This window comes from Pichia kudriavzevii, chromosome 5 (assembly GCF_003054445.1).
Source record: "Pichia kudriavzevii chromosome 5, complete sequence".
In the NCBI taxonomy this organism is placed as follows: Eukaryota; Fungi; Ascomycota; class Pichiomycetes; order Pichiales; family Pichiaceae; genus Pichia; species Pichia kudriavzevii.
Window position 1 is genome coordinate 148,560 of NC_042510.1, and position 17,754 is coordinate 166,313.

Here is a 17,754-nt window from a genome sequence, read left to right on the forward strand (position 1 = left end):
TTCTTGCTTCATGATGATGTGCCATTTATTGATGTCTTAATTATTGGACCTCTAAATTACCCTCATTTCTAGCCGATTCTTCATGCCAGATCATGTTGGGATATTTCGTAGACAATAAAATACATTGTAGTAGCACCATCATTTATTAATCTGATATGGTAAGATACCGTAAACATTAGAAGAAGCAAAAAGGAAGATTTTTTGCACCAGTAGAATTACACCTTGGCTCCCAAAATACCAATACAAAATCATTGTTGATTCAAAAAAATCTTAAGGTCATATTTGAATTCATGAGCATGTTCATCATTTGGAAACCAGTTTCCAACTTTTCTAACCCACCTTTCCTCTTCATTCTTCCAGCTTTTATACATATCAGGATGGACCCTAAAATGGTTGTTGGGATTCTTAAGGTTTTCAGATATAGATATTGTAGACTCTGATGGCACCAATCTCCCAAAAGCGCTACCACCAGTGCCTTTTCCTATTTTAGTACTGGCTTTCTTTTCGGTCAGTTTTATCGTGGTATCAAAGTCTTCGTCAAACGGATCATCTTCATAATTTCCAGTCATGCTGATCCAACGTAATTTTTTATCATCATATATCATATTACCAACAACCTGTGGCATGGAATTATTGTTTATCAGTTTGGGTTTCGACGATGTTATTGACTCGAATTTTTCTGCATCCTCCTCGTTACCCATCCATTTCTTCAATTGTGGATCGTACACTATTTCACCATACATATGACCAGGCATTACTTTCCTAACCTTAGGTCTCCCTAACGAGCGTATGAGTTTGAGCTTTCCTTCTTTCGTCAACTTGGCAGTTTGTGAGACATTTTGCGGAGTCAAGTGTATTAGTTTTTGATCACTGTTTTGTTGTTTTGAGCTATGGTGGTGATTATGATTTCGATGAGACGTGGGTTCTGTATATTTTGACAAATCAAACTTTTGACTCTTGCGTTTCAATTTCTTATAATCCGAATACGTGATTGTTAAGTCAAAATCATCAATATTATCAAGCTCTTTTCCGTTAAATGCCTTTAGCTCGGAAGCTACTCTTAGTGTATCTGCTGGAGTAAATGTCTTTTGGTTGTAAGTGTTGTTATTTATATCCATTGTCGAAGAAAACCTGTGAATCTTCCGAGGTGAACCCTCTAACCCGGTGGCCATTCCCATTTTGATTGCCGGTAGGGACGATTTCCTTTCTAACGCGGAGAAGGCAGGAGTGTTGGATTTAAATCGATCCAATTTAGAAGTGTCTATTTCCACGGATTCAAAGGCTTTATCTTTAGAGAAATCATCTATGAAGTCATTGTCGACTTTGTCGTAATATTTCGACAGTCTATTGTTATTATGAAGCACATTATTCTTCATCTTCTTATATTTGGCAAGGTTTTCAAGTCTTGCCAATTCTGCCGCCCTCTTTGCCTCCATTTGTCTCCTATTAAAGTTCTTGATCAAATCGATTTCTGGTTCAGGATCTTGGAATTCATCAAAATCAACCATATAATCACTGTTTTCAGTGTCACTTTCCGAATAAGAATTAATTGATGACGGAGTTTTAGAAGACGATGAAGATATGGAATCAATTCTAGGAGATTTAAAATCTTTGTTCAGCGTAAGGAAGTGGTTGGAAGTTGGTGTTTTCATAGCGGATTTCAACCGATTCGGAGAAACCTTAAACGTCTTTTCTCGATTCTGTGATTCCACTTTATCCCGTACAATTCTATCAAAATCCATGGCTTGCTGATCACCATCAGTTGTAGAAAAGTCAAACTCCTCACCGTCAAAATCATCGGTATTTTCTCGTGCCTCCTTGTCGATATATTTGGCTAGTAGTTGTTGTTTATGCAGTAGTTTGAGATTCTCTCGAGATATGTCATTCTCATGTATAGTCGATAAGTCAATCTTGGATGGTCGTAAACTTAGCTTTCGGAACTCTTTCTCCATTGAGGACTGATATAAGCAAAGAAAGGCTCTCTGCGGTGCGATTTATCATCTAGCAGTTCCCCTCAATAGAACTCGAAACTCACATTTTCATAAACAAACAAGACAAGGATTTTCATGCTCGGTTTGAGTTTTTCTTTTTTCCATCAGAGGCTCAACATTTTTTTAATATCCATAATATTTAAAGTAAACATTTATAAATGACTATACGATTCAAGAGCAACAACTCCAAGACTTTCAAAAAGGGGATGAAATTAGTGACTGTGATACCAATCCCTAAACTCGTATATATTTTTGACCTCTCTCATGTATTTGTTCCTTTTCTGCCCAAAAAGCACTGCGGGTTCGACCATCTTATAACCTTGCAAGAGCTTCTCATAAACTGCGCTTTCTTGGCTCATTTCTCCCCCGTTAACCAGCCATCCTTTCTTTTTCAGTATCGGGTTCATTTTGATTGGTTTTAGCTCTTTTTCAAATAGTAAATTATGAAGAATATAATGGATCCATAACAGATTGAAAATTGGGTATGATTTCGACCAGTCAGCAGTTTGACTGCTAATGTTCATTGTACTTATGTCCGAAGCAAGTGTGTTTATACTCATTGCAGATGTAGAATTATGGAAAGTCAACGTGTGTGTTCTGTTATTCACGACTTTTCGCATCAACTTATAGATAACATGTCTGTATTCATTACTACCCCGGAAAAAATCAGCATCGTATAAGTCTCTATATATAACCTGTCCACTTACAATACCCCTTGCCAAAGCATGGTCAATTATCGATACCTCAATATTTTTTTCATTAAAGCCTAGACCATGATTGCCAATGCCAGCGTTTTCATCAAAATCGTCCAATTTGTGGCTTATAAGGATATTTGTAACATTTAGGTCTCGATGCTCATAACCTTCGTCTTCACCTAAGCACATGGCATCTAAGATTTGGGAGAAAATTAGAAAAGCATCTTTCCATGATTCTATGTGATAGTCCTTTAGAGTTTGGCCGCCGTAGTCTAATCTCATGATTAAAAACAACTGACTCGTTATTTTCTCATCATTCGGTCCAACCAAATCCAATACGGATGATGGACATGGACCTTTGACAACTTTGGCCGACTTAATTTTAACAAAACCTTTCTTATTACTCATCAGTATGGACAACGTCAACTCTTGGATCAATTTAGTTATTGACGAGCCATCCAAGTCAAAGGGAATGACTTTCCAAACACCAGATGGCGTTAGATCCATTTCATAATCCTTGCCTGTACTTGAGAATTCCATAAATACAAACTTCTCAGCTCGGTCGTCCAATTTTGACAGATGTTTCCGTTGTGTCGAAGACTGAAAGTTGTTCATATAACTCCTAAATGAAACCGGTTTCGATTGACTACAAAGTTTCAGTAATATTGAGAGATGGATTTGATTAATATCATAAGATTTCATTCCGGATGTTGTAATTTTCTCTTGGTTGAAAGTAGAGTTATTCAGTTGTTGAGTGTCTTGAAGATTATTCTGAGACACAAATGAGGAGATCGACACAACGGAATTTGAGTTTCTCAATTTGTGGATGATCTTATCCTTTGTTTGCGGCTGCATGATGGGTAAAGATATATTGTTTTTATAATCCACATTGGAGCTTAAAGACGATCTGTTTGGTTTTAAAAATGACCTGATATTTTCCAAAGACATCTTTCTCCTTGATTTCAAGGAATTCCTGCGATCTGAATTGGCCATTTTAGATGCCTGTAGTTGATCATCATCATTTTTAAACGAAGAGGCAATTGATTTCATTGACAACGAGTTTCTCAGTCTTCTAAAAGATGCCGATTTAGAAATCGGTTTCTGTTCTTCGTTCTCTCTATCCATGATGGAATGCGACATTGGTTCCTCAATCAATGCCCCCCTCAAGTTGGCCTTGTGTTCAACAGTCTCATAATTTTTAGCTTTAACATCCACTTGTCTAGCAATGCCAATTTCGATATTGTCCATTTCATCGGTAATGACCTTCGCCGACGAGCTGAAGGTGCTGGACGTCTCAATGGACACTTTAGAGTGTCTCTTCTTACTGCTCCGACCACTATGATGGGATTCTCCAGAGGACGCAATATGAGATTTCCCACTCTCTTTACGGGACTGATCTGAGGAAATCCTAGAAGATTTTGTAGACACGCTCCTGATGGAATTAGTCAAGGATAACCGGTGGCTCGAGTGTCTGTTGTTGGTGTTTATCTTGTTCTGGGTTCGTGGTTTCAAGGGGGACAAGGTGTCTTTTCCAAGTGGATCTTTCAATGGCGACCTACTCCCAAACTTGCCGTTGATGACTTTACCAGAGGGGGACGAACATGACGACAAAGGTTGTTGTTTCTCAGAATGGAGTTTGTTTTCCTTATCAAAGTAGCTATGCATGGTCAGTCTCTGAGTGGACTTTCTGTGACCACTATGCCCTGGGGAGACGTATATCTGGAACGTGTTTGGGTCATTCTGTGAGGAACTGCCTGTCTCTTTAGAGCTGGGTGTTTCCAACAATCCAGATAGGGAGAGCGATGCGGATGTGGAAGAAAGTCTGTTGGACATCTGTTAGTTTGTGTCTCTATGTGAAGACCAGACGGAGAGAGGGAAGTTTCTTTGATGAGGACGGAGTAGTTAGTGATGTATCACAGAGACAACACGATATGTGTCAGCCAAGGAAAGAAATAGAGTTTGCAGAAATAGAAGAAAGCAAAACAAAAACACTGACAACGCGCATGCAAATTGCCCAAACGGGCAGGTGGGTTGTGCCCGTGTCTGTGAATGGTTTGTGCAGTTATTGAGTTGTTAGGTAGCACTACGATGTCAGACTAAGGTGTTTTATTACAATGACAGTACGGGGATATTCACTGTTTGGTTGAAGTTGGGGGGAGTGGTGTTTGCAACAACTGTCATTATTCTGGTACTTCTGGTGGATATTACAGCCTTATATAATGTATAATAGCGTAATAGCATATTGTATTACTATTGTTTTTAACGTAATAGCATCTTGTATTACTATTGTATTGTAGGATACTGTAATATATTATATTTATCGCAATAGCATCTTGTATTACTATTATATTTATCGTAATAGCATCTTGTATTACTATTATATTTATCGTAATAGCATCTTGTACTATATTCCCATTCTGTTAGAGTATAATGGTATATTACACTGTGCCAATGCTGGTACTAGATGCACACACGCAAAACACCGTCGTTAGAGATCCTTCTTGCTAGAGGAACACCTCCTCAACTCCCGGTACCGACTCACGTCCTCATTGAACGACACAAGCACCGTCAAGAGCCGTTCTAATGCCACGATCCAAAACATACCCGTCACAGAGTCCTTCTCCCCCCAGGGGAACGCCGTCATCCAAGTGAGCCAATTGTTGGACGTTGTCAAACCCCCCCGCCAATAAAGAACAGGCCGGTTCGCAAACCATAGTTTGACGAAATACTGCGGACCATGCACAGCGTACTTGATCCACCTCCTGTATTGGTCAATCCGCCCCCGTCTATACGTTTCCATCTCCCTCGAGAGTACATCCACCTTCTCGTTGAGCTTCTCCACACGCCTATTGAGCTTGGTCCATTGGGCATAGTTGTCCTGTGCAGAGAGCCTGTTTCTCTCCTGCTCAACGTCCCGTCGCTCACCTAGCGCATCCTCTAATTCCTTGAATTGCGTCACCAGAACATTGTCTGTGTGATGGAGAACGTACTTGGCTAGAGCCTCCTCTCTCAAGTACCGGTTCATAACAAACCCACATATGGTTATGCCCGTCAGCACACTGAAGAGCGGCGTCAACAAAACGTACTCGTTACGCATCAGTTCTGCACCGTCCTCTAAGAAACACCCACTCATGGTCTTGGTAGTGTATAGATGAAATAGGATAATATAAACTTGAACAAATTAATTGTACTCTTCAATACAATTGTCACGTTCTCTGATCCCTCCTTAATTGAGGACAGTCTTTTCATTCACACAATTCAAGGGCAAAAAATAGAACGCCAACTCGAATTCACAAAATTCCCACAGTTTTTTTTTTTTTTTCCCCTCCATTCGCGCCTTTTTTTTTTCCTCTCCATATTGAAGAAAGATATTTTTTCCCCAAATGGGGAGTTCAAAGATTTTCTCCATCAAATAGAGTCAACTGGCAAATTTGCACTCTTTCAAATGTTTAATTTTACTATTGGAATAAGAGATTTGTTTAATATTAGTTTGGCATATTGATACTTTCACCGGTACATATACCAACACTTTCATCAACACGTCAATAGGTACGTTTATAGTGACGTTCACAGACGCTTATATATAGAGTGAAGATGGACTATTCGAGTGAGGAAATGGAGCCTTGGATTTCCCAGTTTTGTTCCATGTTTGGACACGACTACTTTGTCGAAGTGGCTCCTGAGTTTATTGAGGATGATTTCAACCTCACGGGACTGAGCTCAGTGATTCCATACTACAAACAGGCATTGGACGTTATTCTTGACCTTGAGCCAGAATCACCGCTCTCTCCAAGCGATGCCCCCCTAGTGGACCATGCTGCAGAGCTGCTCTATGGACTCATCCATGCAAGGTATATACTTACCAAGCCCGGTCTACATGCCATGGCAGAGAAGTACGAGCGCAACTGTTTTGGGTCGTGTCCGAGGTATTACTGTGACGGAATGCATTTGATACCCATTGGCAGGTTCGATTCCCCCGGTATAGAGACTGTTCGGCTATATTGTCCCAATTGTAACGACATTTACTTGCCGAGTTCGTCGAGGTACTTGAACATTGATGGAGCCTTCTTTGGTACCAGCTTTGCCGGCATGTTTATGAAGATGTTCCCCGAAATCAAGAGGCAGTCCAATGAGCGAACCAGGGACATCTTCCAGTTGAAGCTCTTTGGATTCAGGTTGAACGAAATGGCTCCCTGTGGACCTCGTATGAAATGGCTACGCCAATGGCCGTCCAATGAGAGAGAATACAAGGAGTTTGAAATGTGTAAATTTGGCATTCCTCCCTTGAGCGTGGTGGATACAGTCGACGCAGACCAAATGGACGAAGACGCCGAAAATTCTACTAATGGTGGTCATGGAGGCAGTGTAGATGCTGATAAGAACAAGGATGCCGATGCAGACGATGTGGACGACGACATGAACAGCAGGAAAACGGGGTACCATACCAACCACAGCACAGAGGGCGGCATGAGCATCATTTGATGAAAGGGTGCACCCAGATGACCACCTTATTTACCGTCTATTCTAACAGTGTCTGGCCATCTCTGTTGAATCTCACAACGGCAACCTCACTGTCGTTTCTCTTCTTCTTCTTCTTCTTCTTTCCCTCTCCTACTAAACTTAATGTGTAATGCTTTCCTTATACTTCTTTATAAAAGATATACATAAACTATCCAAAATGTAACCCGCCTGCTTCTAGTTGATAAAGTGGATCAGAACAAAATGCAACAAGAGACTGGCAAAGATGTATTCTCCAAAGGCCCGTTCGGGTAACAGTCCCTTAAAGAGTTGCTTGTTTGATTCGGCGCTTTGCAACCGCAATGCAACAGTTAGCACAAACTGGCCAACAGTTGCTCCAAATCCAGAAAGGAAGGCATTGAAGGGGAACGACCCACCAAGTACGCAGAATCCAAACTGCACAACACCAACAGCAACAAGAAACGCCAAGAACGTGTCAATGAGTCTCAACCTAGAGCTGCCCTTCAAATCTTTCACATACTGGCTGTACGTAGCAGAGATGGGTATCGTTATTTGTGCAAGAAACGGCTCCCCCAATTGTGATTGTGTTTTCAGTGACCTTGTAGCAACATTAGCCTCGTTTTTCGCATTTGCAATCACAGAGACACTGCTCTTCTTGGTGTTGGGCTTCTTTGTTGCGTCTTTTCTTGCCATTACGTCTCACTAGAAACTCCTTCTGGTGTGTCTGCAAGTTTCTGTGTAAGAAAGACGTGTTGTCTAGCCTTGGTTGACTTGGCTTGGCCTTGACTTTGGCTTGACATGAACATGTTTTCCGCACATTGTCGTTTTTCTCGGCTCTCACACGTTTTGTTCATTCTCAACAGGAAGGCCATTTCTAACTAGAGAATGACAAGCCAAATATAGCGGAGTCTATCGAACAATATGGACACTAGTGGGGGACCAAGCATGCGGGACATATCTCAGAGAGTGTGTGCCGGTGAAGACAAAAACGTAAGTAAGGAGAAAGCAACCGAAGAACTCGTGGGGAAAAAAGACAAGAGTGACAAGAGTGACGAGAATGACAAGAGTGACAAGAAGGACAAGAAGGACAAGAAGGACAAGAAGGACAAGAAGAACAAGAAGGAGAAACATGCTCCACCGCCTGGAGCGGTATTGATCACCGATTTGTCTTCTGAAGGAGTCCTTATGGGCGTGGACGGTGCCGAAGATGGCGAAATCATGTCGATTCCAATCACTCCCAAGTTCAGAGTCGTTCCACCTCTAAACTTCTGTCCGGTAGAGAAAAACCTATACCGATCAGGACAGCCGTCGGCGTTGAACCACTCGTTTCTTCAACAGTTGAATCTAAAGTCCATCGTGTGGTTGGCCGTTGAGGACCCTCAGGACAGTTTCCTCAAATTTATTGACGAAAACAACATTAATTTCTTTTACAATCTTGGTTATGACTCAATAGGTTCCAACTCGTGGGACGGCTTGAGTGAAAACAGCATCAAACAGGCCTTGGAGATCATTGCTGACAAGAGGAACCACCCCTTGCTTATCTGTTGTGGAATGGGTAGACACAGAACCGGGACTGTTGTGGGATGTTTACGTAAACTTCAGGGATGGAATTTGGCAAGTATAAGTGAGGAGTATAGGAGGTTTACCGGTGTTAAGGGGGGGAGAATCTTGGTAGAGTTGCTCATCGAGGCGTTTGATGTCAATACAGTCCACATAAATCCCCAGGTTGCTCCAGATTGGCTTTTGCGATAGTATACTGCCAGCGTGAATGTTGGAGAAATGCTTGATTAGATCGTACATACTATATACAGTGCACCATTATGACTAGATAAATGTATTGTTTTTTTTTTGTTTCCTTGTCTTGTTTGAAGATATAAATGTCCAACACACATCAAGGAAACCCTTTACCGACATGCCGGTCTTTACTCCTTTCTCTCTCTGTGGTTCTTCTCAAATCTCTCCTGGGCCAACTTGACAGCCATCAGAGAGTTTCTACGCTGGTTGTTGCAGTGCTCCCAGCCAAAGATACTTCCGAGCAAGAGCCCTCCAAACCCCCAATTGACAGACTTGCGTAGGTTTTTATGATAGACAAAGAGAACCGAAGAAAAAACAAAGAAACAGGTGAACCCGGAAAGCCCTGCCTCTCGGAAACAAGGGATCGTCACCAAGTTGGAGAGGTAAAACTGTTCTGGCTTCAAGGTCGATATGAATCTCTTCACCTCTTTGGACGTTGAAAACTGCTCCTCAGCACCATTCGGTGGACGTGTCTGCGGGGACTCGGGGAACTTCCCAGAAACTTCGTCTAGGAAAATAGGCTGTTTCAACACAAGGTCGTCTCTCTTGTCCGTTTCTGTATGTTGTTGTCCACTAGTTGCATTCTCTATGCTCTGTGTGTTTTCGTTGCCCTTACCAAACGGCCACCACCCCATTTATGTTTTGCTGTTATGTCTTGACCTGATCTCCCCTATGGCGTAAATTTGTGAAGAAAATACATAGTAATTTCGAAACCTCAATTTCCATCTTGACAACGAAAGAAAAAAAAAAGAAAAACGAGTAAACACCGAACGAGACAGGAAACGCTTATCAAAGTTCAACTTGGAATTCTTCGATATGAGGGAGAAGAATAACACACTTTTTTTTTTCTTTCCTTATTAGCCGCCACAGCTTTTTACCTTCAATTGGATTTCTTTAGCTAGTGATAGTACTTGACTTTGCTCCAACAGTGGCTATAACCTCGTATTAAAACAAGAAGAAGCAACGCTGCTAAACCACTAGAATGTCTTCTTTCGAAAACAGCAACGTTCTTTCCCCCCATTTTGAGAAAGCCATCAACAGGAGACAGTCTACGGCCAAACTATCGTCATCATTGGCAAACACACCTGCCTCTGCCTCGCAGTTGACGACCATATACAGAGACAGACACTCGTCTGCGTCGACAAACGGGGGAACAGAAGGTAACAGTGTTCCCCGCCATTCGAGTTCCTTCTCAGCTAACCTCGGGTCCGCTATGCCTTCAAACTCTCCAAGGAAACCGGTCTTTGCCAATTCGTTTTATATCAACACATCGACATCGCCGGCTGTCGAGTCTGATGATGAGTCGAGTGCAAGCACAAGTGCAAATGCTAACGGAAACTCGAATCCTACTTCTAATGCCAACATGACCAACAACGATGTAATGTTTCATGCAGTTTCGCCAGCGGGTTCGTATGGCTCGTTTGTCAATGATTCCACCATCGTGAAGAACGTGGCAAAACATCTCCCCACTGATCCTCAAAATGCCCTCAAGTTACCTTCGGGTGATATCACGAGAGATTTATACCAATTGAATCAACAATCGGCTCTAAGGAGATCCAAATCCAACGAGTTTTTGGCCGATCGTAGGGGTTCTATGGCCTCCCAGATGCGATTACCAGGAGGGTTTCGAAGAGACTTTATACAAATGAAGAAACAGAAATTCGGATATACATTGTCCCAGCCATCATTTTTGACCAAAAACTTTCTAGAATTTTTGACCATTTATGGACATTTTGCAGGTGAAGATTTGGAAGATGAAGATTTCCTAGCTTGCGATATCGATACCAGTTCCGATAAGCAGGACGAGGAGTCTCCTCTGGTATCTGGTCAAAGACACGCCGTGAAGGAAGATACAAAGAAGAGCTCTTCTTTAAAGGCTTTTTTCCTTTTGATCAAGGCATTCATAGGTACTGGTGTGTTGTTCTTACCCAAGGCATTCAGCAATGGTGGTTTGGTGTTTTGTGTTATACTACTATTCTTCTTTAGTGTTTTGTCCTACTTTTGCTATTACTTTTTGGCACAATCTACATTTACGTCGGGAATTTCGTCATTTACAGAATTGGGTAATAAAACATTCGGTAAAAACCTGAAAAGGCTCATCTTGATATCAATTGTTGCGTCCCAGATTGGGTTTGTTGCTGCGTACACCGTGTTTACAGCAGAAAACTTGAGGGCGTTTGTCAGAAATACAGTGAGACTCGAGTTCCCACTATACTATTTTGTTATATTTGAGACAATCTGCTTTGCACCAATGTCCCTAATTAGAAATATAACAAAATTGTCAATTGCTGCATTGTTGGCCAACATATTCATTTTGACCGGTATTGCAACAATTGTCTTTTACACGGCAAAAGATTTAATCAAGAACGGACCTGCCGAAGTTAAACTCTTCAATCCAGATAGTTGGTCTTTGTTTGTAGGTGTGGCAATTTTTGCCTTTGAAGGGATTGGCTTGATCATTCCAATCCAGCAATCTATGAGAAACCCAGAAGATTTCCCCAAGGTGTTACTTGCAGTGATTTCTGTTTGCTGTTTTCTATTCATTGGTATTGGTTGGTTATGTTACGCAACTTACGGCGAGGACGTTCAAACTATGGTCATACTCAACCTCCCCCAAGATTCTTACGCAGTCATCTCTATCCAATTCTTTTACTCTTTGGCAATCATGTTATCTGTCCCCTTGCAGCTTTTGCCTGCAATCAGGCTAATGGAAGCTAGACTCTTCAAGCGCAGACAGAGCGGTAGAGTGGACCCAAAGACAAAATGGTACAAGAATATATTCAGAGTTATGGTCACGCTTCTCACATCAACCATTGCTTACTATGGATCCGCAAATTTGGATATGTTTGTCTCCTTTATTGGCTCTGTTGCATGCATTCCATTGGTTTACATGTATCCTCCAATGATACACTACAAAATTGTTGCGCAGGGTAGATTTGCTAGGTATGTTGACGCCATCATTGTCTTGGTTGGTGGCGTTTCCATGGTTTACACAACATTTCTTCTCTTTGTATAAGAGATACTTACACCTTACTATGTTATTCCCCGACTCTGTCTATGTTTCCCACTGTATAGATACATCCAAACAATCAAAGTAATACCTCAGTTACAAGAGCTGAGCCTCCGAAAAGTGTAAACCGGCGCGACTGCATAATTTCAATTTCAAATACAAACTCAAACCTCAATTGTATTTAGGTATGGAGAGATTGGAAGAAGTTAAAGAAGGCAATCTCTCTGTAGTTAGTTACTTTGGAACATAGGAAACAGGCAGACATGGGCAGATCCTTCTACAAAGACGAGGAAGAGAAATATAGCGTGCCGGGCCTTCCTACTGTTGAACAGGTGAAGACAGAAGAGAAGCCTGATGCAACCACAATAGCTGCAGCACCTGAAACCGAAGTTAGGATCAACAAATACGGCAATCTGATAACAACAGCACCTGCATTGCAGAAGTTAGTCTCTCAAATAAGAGAGTCAACTGAGGAATCGTATGCTAAGTTTATCGAGAAGTATGAATATATTACCGGCACGGGCAAAGCACACTTAGCCATGGCCGGACATAGAATTGCAGAATTCAAAGGTGAAGATGAAACGCTACTTCCAAACATCTGTGGAGTACTAACTGCGACCCTAGCAGGTTCGATCATTGCAAGGTCACACAGCTTTCCAATTAGGTTTCTTTTTCCAGTGCTCTTTGGTTCGGTTGCTCTTAAATATTCTCTACCACAAACGTACAACAATATTGCAACAGAAGTCAAAGAAATTGGACTCAACGTTGAGGAGAAATATTTCCCTGAATTCAAACAAACAAGGGCAGGGGCTGCTGCTAAAAAGGAAGAATTGTTCCATTCGGTTGATCAATTAAAAGAGGATTCTTGGAATGGATTGGTGTCCTCTGTTTCTAGTTCAAGAAGATTCATTTGTGAGACATTTAAAAAGGATTAACGGCCCATAGTTCCATGCATCTTATTCGTCTCTTTTAATTATCGTGCAATATTTATGTTATCTTATTTATACATGACCTTATAGTAGTAATAAAAGCAATAAAACAATAAACATTCAGTTGTTTCTGAATATAGAGCCCAAGTCAACAAATCTTCTACCATTCACATCCAGATATTTCTGAATTACCTTTTGGTATATCTGGAACTGCGATCGATTCTGTTCCGCTAGGGCATTGATCTCTCCCTGGTTGGAAGCTGACTTGAAGTTTTCATCATCAATGGCAAGTGGTTTGAGAGATTTACTCTTTGCCTTGTCAACATCAAATATGCTCTTCAAGTAGAGCAGCTGGTTATAAATTGCCTTGTTGTTATACTCGATACTCATAACACCTTTACATTCATGCGCTGTCCCGTTAGATCCAATACATCTTCTACCGTAAACACTAATCTGTCTAGTCCGAATTCCACAATCATCACAGTTCAGCCAACACTCGTAATATTTGGAAATCTCTTTTCTGATAAATAGTTCCAGCTGGGAAGAAATAGACAATGGGGGCAAAAAGCAATTGCAGCTCTTACACTTGATACCTTGAAATGTAACTTGATATAGATTACTTGGTTGAATCCCACCAAATGTAATGTTTTTTGAACACTGGAGGCATTTCAACGAAAAATCCTTCATGTCTCTAAACCTTTCACTGTCAGGTATGGTGGACTCCAACGGTTGCAAGTCGTTTTGCTGGACAATGTCTCTAGCCTTAGCTTCGTATCTTTGAGATTCTAGGCCTAAAGAGTCTGCTAACCTAACAACGTCATAACCTTCGACTCTAGTAAGTAATCTATCAATGGGATTGAATAGTTGTTTTTCACAGTAGTATTTGATGTCTGGTGTATACTCGTTATTAGATATGACTTCAACTAGTGCTCTTGCTCTTGATGCTATTGAAGACTGGTCATTCTTTAAAGGCGCTTTTTCGCTTGGTTCACCATTTGTAATAACAAAGGTAATAACGCTTCCTGCTTTAATAACCTTACCCTGATCTTGTAGTCTCAAAGCGACTTGCACAGCAGGCATAGAAACTCCATTCGGATATTTAGACGGATCCTTGGATAACTTGGTATTGATACGTAACTTTACCATTGGAATAGCATTTTTACTAAACTTTTCTCTGACATCTTGCAATTTGGTATAGATTTCATTCAATGCTTCCTGTGGATCTGAGTTATTCAAGATTTGATTCAAAACATATTCCGAGAGCTCTTTGGATAATGGACAATATTCACGTCTCCTCATATCTAAACCTTTGACTTCCAAAGTGGTCGATTCTTCGCCATTTGAATTGAAGAAAACGTTTAGAGCTGCATACTTCTTTTTGGAATGTAGCAGCAATCTCTTGAACACGTTATCGATGTCAATCTCTAGTAACCGATATCTTTCGTTGACTTTTTCCTTGAAACCTTCACCGATCTTGATAGCATCTTTATAATTATCCGACATAGTGTCAATCATAACAGAATCAGTATCACCGTAAACAACTGTTAAGCCTAAACTTTCAGCCAATTGTCTGGTATCCATCAAGATTTCTCTACCTTTATTAGTGACTAGCATAGCTAATGGTTTTGCATAAAATCTCGAATTGACGTAACCTAGGCAACCATACATCGAGTTGGCGGTAACTTTTAACGCCAACTGTTTGATATCTAATTGTGCCTTTTCAATAGGTGTTAATTTAGGATCCTTCATCAATGACTTTACCTCCCGACGTCTTGTAACCAACTGTTGTAGCAATTTTGGCAGTACACCCATATCACGTTTACTTGGAACTTTGGGCAATTCATCTCCAACCAAATTGGCTCTTTCCACAGTTGTAAAACAGATATTGTACTCCTGGATAATTGATGGATACAAAGAATTGAAGTCCATCACTAAGATGTAGTTCTTGTGCAAACCTTTTTCTGGTTCAAAAACGAGACCACCTTGGTATTTTGCTTTTTTATTACTCACGGTATTGCTTTCATCATTGTTTTCATCGTCCACATCAATGTTCACCTTTTGATTGAGCCTTTGTTGCCTTTGTTGCTGGTTCTCTCTATCCGGTGAAATGAATCCTTCTCTTTCAAATTCGTGAAGTAGAATATACTCGTTTCTTCCAGCCCTAGTACCTCCTAAAGTATGTGACCAAGCATTACCTGCTAAATTAGTTAACTGCTTCGAAATGGATAAAATTTGCATACCAAATGCAGTTTTTGCAATAATCCTTGCAGAAAGGACATTTTCGTTCACTGCAGCTAACAGCTTATTAGGATCTTCTGCGACTAGTGGATTTGCCAGGTTGACTTCCATTGGTGTATATTTTTCACGACAAACAACTTCAAACATTTCTGCCAGTTCCCAATTTTGACATTTTGGTGTCAAACTTTGACCCATTTCGTTTGAAATATCACATAACAACCTGCCTGCCAACATCTCACGTATCAAAAATAAATTATATCGGCCGTTAGACCTACTGAATTTATCTGGAAATACTTTCCTCGATCTACGACCAAAATTTGACCAGTGGCTGATATTCAAATCTTTCATTCGATGCAATAGAATATCTAGTGTAACACCTTCTAGTTTATGACCTACAAAAACATCTGGGTCATATTTCTTTATCAGGCCAGCTAAACAATTCAAAAGTATTTTTTCACTGTTCAAAGTTCTTAGTTTGATATTTCTTTTTTCTGCCAAGGCGTTTATACTAATGGGTAAAGATGTAGTGCCTCCAACAGGCCTTAGTAAGGTGATTTCTTCGGTTGGTTCAAGGTTAGGTTGAATTGGAACATCCTGTGGTAAATCCCTATATAACGCCATAGAAACAGAACCAACTTCTTGTCTACTCGTCTTGGGATTCAAATAAGATTGAACGTTAATTGAGAGAACATTTAGTGGGGGTGGAGGATCTCTTGTGTAGAGGTTCGGTGAAATGTCAGATGGTGATGAAACAGCAACCTCAACATTACAGTGAGAAACGTTTTGTAACGATTTAAAGTCGCATCCTGTGATATTGAGCCAACATGGACCCATTATTTGTCTCTGTAACACAAATGATTCAAAAATAGATGTCCCTGAACCAAAGAGTGCAGAAAAAGTTTCACCTGTCAAATCTGCTGGGATGGTTACACCCTGGGATTTTGGTGTGTTATAAGGCAACAAAACCTTTAGATATTCTGCCTCGTGCGGGATATCATAGTGTTCAAATGCATATTTTTTAACTTCTGGTTTGGCCTTGATTGAATCAAGTCCAAACTTATCCATTAACAACGGAATAATTTCATCATATACATCCATTGCTGTATACGATTCTGTTGCAATGCTTTCATCTGGGTTTGACTTTTGGTTTTGGTCCCTTGCCTGTCCATTTCTTGGTAGAAAATATAGCGTCTTACATAGACCATTGACCTGGACCATTCCTGAAACCATTCTACCATCTTTTGACTTGATTTTACCAAACAAAAGAAGAGAAGAATCTAATTCTATGTAATCCATCCAATACATTTGGATACCATCATCCCCGTCGTCGTCTTTCATAACAACATCCTCACCTCCTAGTTTTTCAAAGGTGATACTGGAGACGTTCGACATGTTGGAGATGTTGGATGCCTTGGATGGTGATGAGCCAATGTCAATGTGTTTAAGATTTTTCAATGGAGAAGAATCAACTGCCTTGTTTATAGACTTCTTACCATTTAGCATAACAGAGCGGTCTACCATAACGACATTTCTATTCCTCTTACTCGAAACAATAACATCGTCGTCTTCGTCATCATCATCTTCTTCTTCCTCTTCTTCATTTTTAATATTCTCATGGGTTGATACATCCATCGAAACGTTCTCAAGCTGGTCCAAAATGTTGGCCTTAGAATGAAAATTATTTGATCTAATCGGGGAAGAAGGCGTTTCAAAGGGGATCGACCCTTCAAATTGATGCGCTGTATAGAATGTTGTATCTCTAGTTTCATCATTAGAGTCCACTTTTTGTTTCTTCCTACTTGGAGAAGTGAATTCAAATGGCTTGTTATCAGATATGTTGGACGACATCGACATCACATATGTTTTCTTGTTAGCGGGAGTGGAAGTATTCAATCCATTGGATTTCAAAGAGGAGAATGGATTCTTACGTTTACTTGCAGCATCTGTAGGTTTCTTCTTCATCATGCTGGTAGCCTGTGAGGTGAAATCAGACAGAATATCTTCTAAAATACTCGAGTCATTACTCTTCTTTGCCTTTTGCCTTTGCTCTAATTGAGAAGGCTGGACCTTGAAGAATGAATCGATTTTCTTCGTTGGAATAACAGGTTCGCTTTCCTTAAACATCTTGACTTTTTTCAGTTTCTTAGGTTTGCCATTTTCCTTGTTGTATTCAATCTCCTCCTCGTCATCCATAGACGTGTATGCATTGGGTTGAGCATCCCAGTCTTCAGCACCATTTTCCGCATACCCTGCGCCATTATCATCGACTATGAAATCGTCATTTAAAACTCGATCTCTCTTGTGCTTTCTATATTGGTTTTCATCAACAACGTCATAGATATTGACGTTTTCCTCCTCAGAGTCAAAATCGTCAATTTTGGCCCCACTTCTGGCAGCTCTTAACCTTGCCAGTTTGTCTGTCTTTCCCATTGCTATCTATGGAGTTGTCCTAGTTGAACTAGTGTTGCCACACACAAACTCCAGTTATTACAACAAACTCAAATCAACTTACTTAGTTTCTCCACCACGTAGCAGCAGAAATTTCAAACTACGCGTTTCTTGTACTTTTCACGTTTTCGAAGCCGTTTTAGCTGCTTGTGATTTTTTTTTTTTTTGTT

General features: G+C 40.6%; 10 protein-coding genes across 10 annotated transcripts; 4 read left to right on the forward strand and 6 right to left on the reverse strand.

The window, feature by feature from the left end:
- Nucleotides 1–248: 248 nt before the first annotated feature.
- C5L36_0E00760 (uncharacterized protein) lies at nucleotides 249–1,952 on the reverse strand (the record flags this gene model as incomplete). Its single annotated transcript, XM_029467625.1, has 1 exon — nucleotides 249–1,952. One exon carries the CDS (start codon nucleotides 1,950–1,952, stop codon nucleotides 249–251), a length of 1,704 nt encoding a protein of 567 aa, XP_029323485.1.
- A 251-nt stretch (nucleotides 1,953–2,203) lies between these two features.
- On the reverse strand, nucleotides 2,204–4,519 carry C5L36_0E00770 (uncharacterized protein; the record flags this gene model as incomplete). The annotated part of the gene is made up of 1 exon (XM_029467626.1): nucleotides 2,204–4,519. One exon carries the CDS (start codon nucleotides 4,517–4,519, stop codon nucleotides 2,204–2,206), a length of 2,316 nt encoding a protein of 771 aa, XP_029323486.1.
- Nucleotides 4,520–5,174: 655 nt separating this feature from the next.
- On the reverse strand, nucleotides 5,175–5,819 carry C5L36_0E00780 (uncharacterized protein; the record flags this gene model as incomplete). Its single annotated transcript, XM_029467627.1, has 1 exon — nucleotides 5,175–5,819. One exon carries the CDS (start codon nucleotides 5,817–5,819, stop codon nucleotides 5,175–5,177), a length of 645 nt encoding a protein of 214 aa, XP_029323487.1.
- A 461-nt stretch (nucleotides 5,820–6,280) lies between these two features.
- On the forward strand, nucleotides 6,281–7,168 carry C5L36_0E00790 (uncharacterized protein; the record flags this gene model as incomplete). The annotated part of the gene is made up of 1 exon (XM_029467628.1): nucleotides 6,281–7,168. The coding sequence occupies one exon, from the start codon at nucleotides 6,281–6,283 to the stop codon at nucleotides 7,166–7,168; it is 888 nt and encodes a 295-aa protein (XP_029323488.1).
- Nucleotides 7,169–7,381: 213 nt separating this feature from the next.
- On the reverse strand, nucleotides 7,382–7,858 carry C5L36_0E00800 (uncharacterized protein; the record flags this gene model as incomplete). Its single annotated transcript, XM_029467629.1, has 1 exon — nucleotides 7,382–7,858. The coding sequence occupies one exon, from the start codon at nucleotides 7,856–7,858 to the stop codon at nucleotides 7,382–7,384; it is 477 nt and encodes a 158-aa protein (XP_029323489.1).
- Nucleotides 7,859–8,086: 228 nt separating this feature from the next.
- On the forward strand, nucleotides 8,087–8,917 carry C5L36_0E00810 (uncharacterized protein; the record flags this gene model as incomplete). The annotated part of the gene is made up of 1 exon (XM_029467630.1): nucleotides 8,087–8,917. One exon carries the CDS (start codon nucleotides 8,087–8,089, stop codon nucleotides 8,915–8,917), a length of 831 nt encoding a protein of 276 aa, XP_029323490.1.
- A 170-nt stretch (nucleotides 8,918–9,087) lies between these two features.
- On the reverse strand, nucleotides 9,088–9,594 carry C5L36_0E00820 (uncharacterized protein; the record flags this gene model as incomplete). The annotated part of the gene is made up of 1 exon (XM_029467631.1): nucleotides 9,088–9,594. The coding sequence occupies one exon, from the start codon at nucleotides 9,592–9,594 to the stop codon at nucleotides 9,088–9,090; it is 507 nt and encodes a 168-aa protein (XP_029323491.1).
- Nucleotides 9,595–9,941: 347 nt separating this feature from the next.
- Nucleotides 9,942–11,975, forward strand: C5L36_0E00830 (uncharacterized protein; the record flags this gene model as incomplete). Its single annotated transcript, XM_029467632.1, has 1 exon — nucleotides 9,942–11,975. One exon carries the CDS (start codon nucleotides 9,942–9,944, stop codon nucleotides 11,973–11,975), a length of 2,034 nt encoding a protein of 677 aa, XP_029323492.1.
- Nucleotides 11,976–12,232: 257 nt separating this feature from the next.
- On the forward strand, nucleotides 12,233–12,904 carry C5L36_0E00840 (uncharacterized protein; the record flags this gene model as incomplete). The annotated part of the gene is made up of 1 exon (XM_029467633.1): nucleotides 12,233–12,904. One exon carries the CDS (start codon nucleotides 12,233–12,235, stop codon nucleotides 12,902–12,904), a length of 672 nt encoding a protein of 223 aa, XP_029323493.1.
- Nucleotides 12,905–13,018: 114 nt separating this feature from the next.
- C5L36_0E00850 (uncharacterized protein) lies at nucleotides 13,019–17,566 on the reverse strand (the record flags this gene model as incomplete). Its single annotated transcript, XM_029467634.1, has 1 exon — nucleotides 13,019–17,566. One exon carries the CDS (start codon nucleotides 17,564–17,566, stop codon nucleotides 13,019–13,021), a length of 4,548 nt encoding a protein of 1,515 aa, XP_029323494.1.
- Between the last annotated feature and the right edge of the window lie 188 nt (nucleotides 17,567–17,754).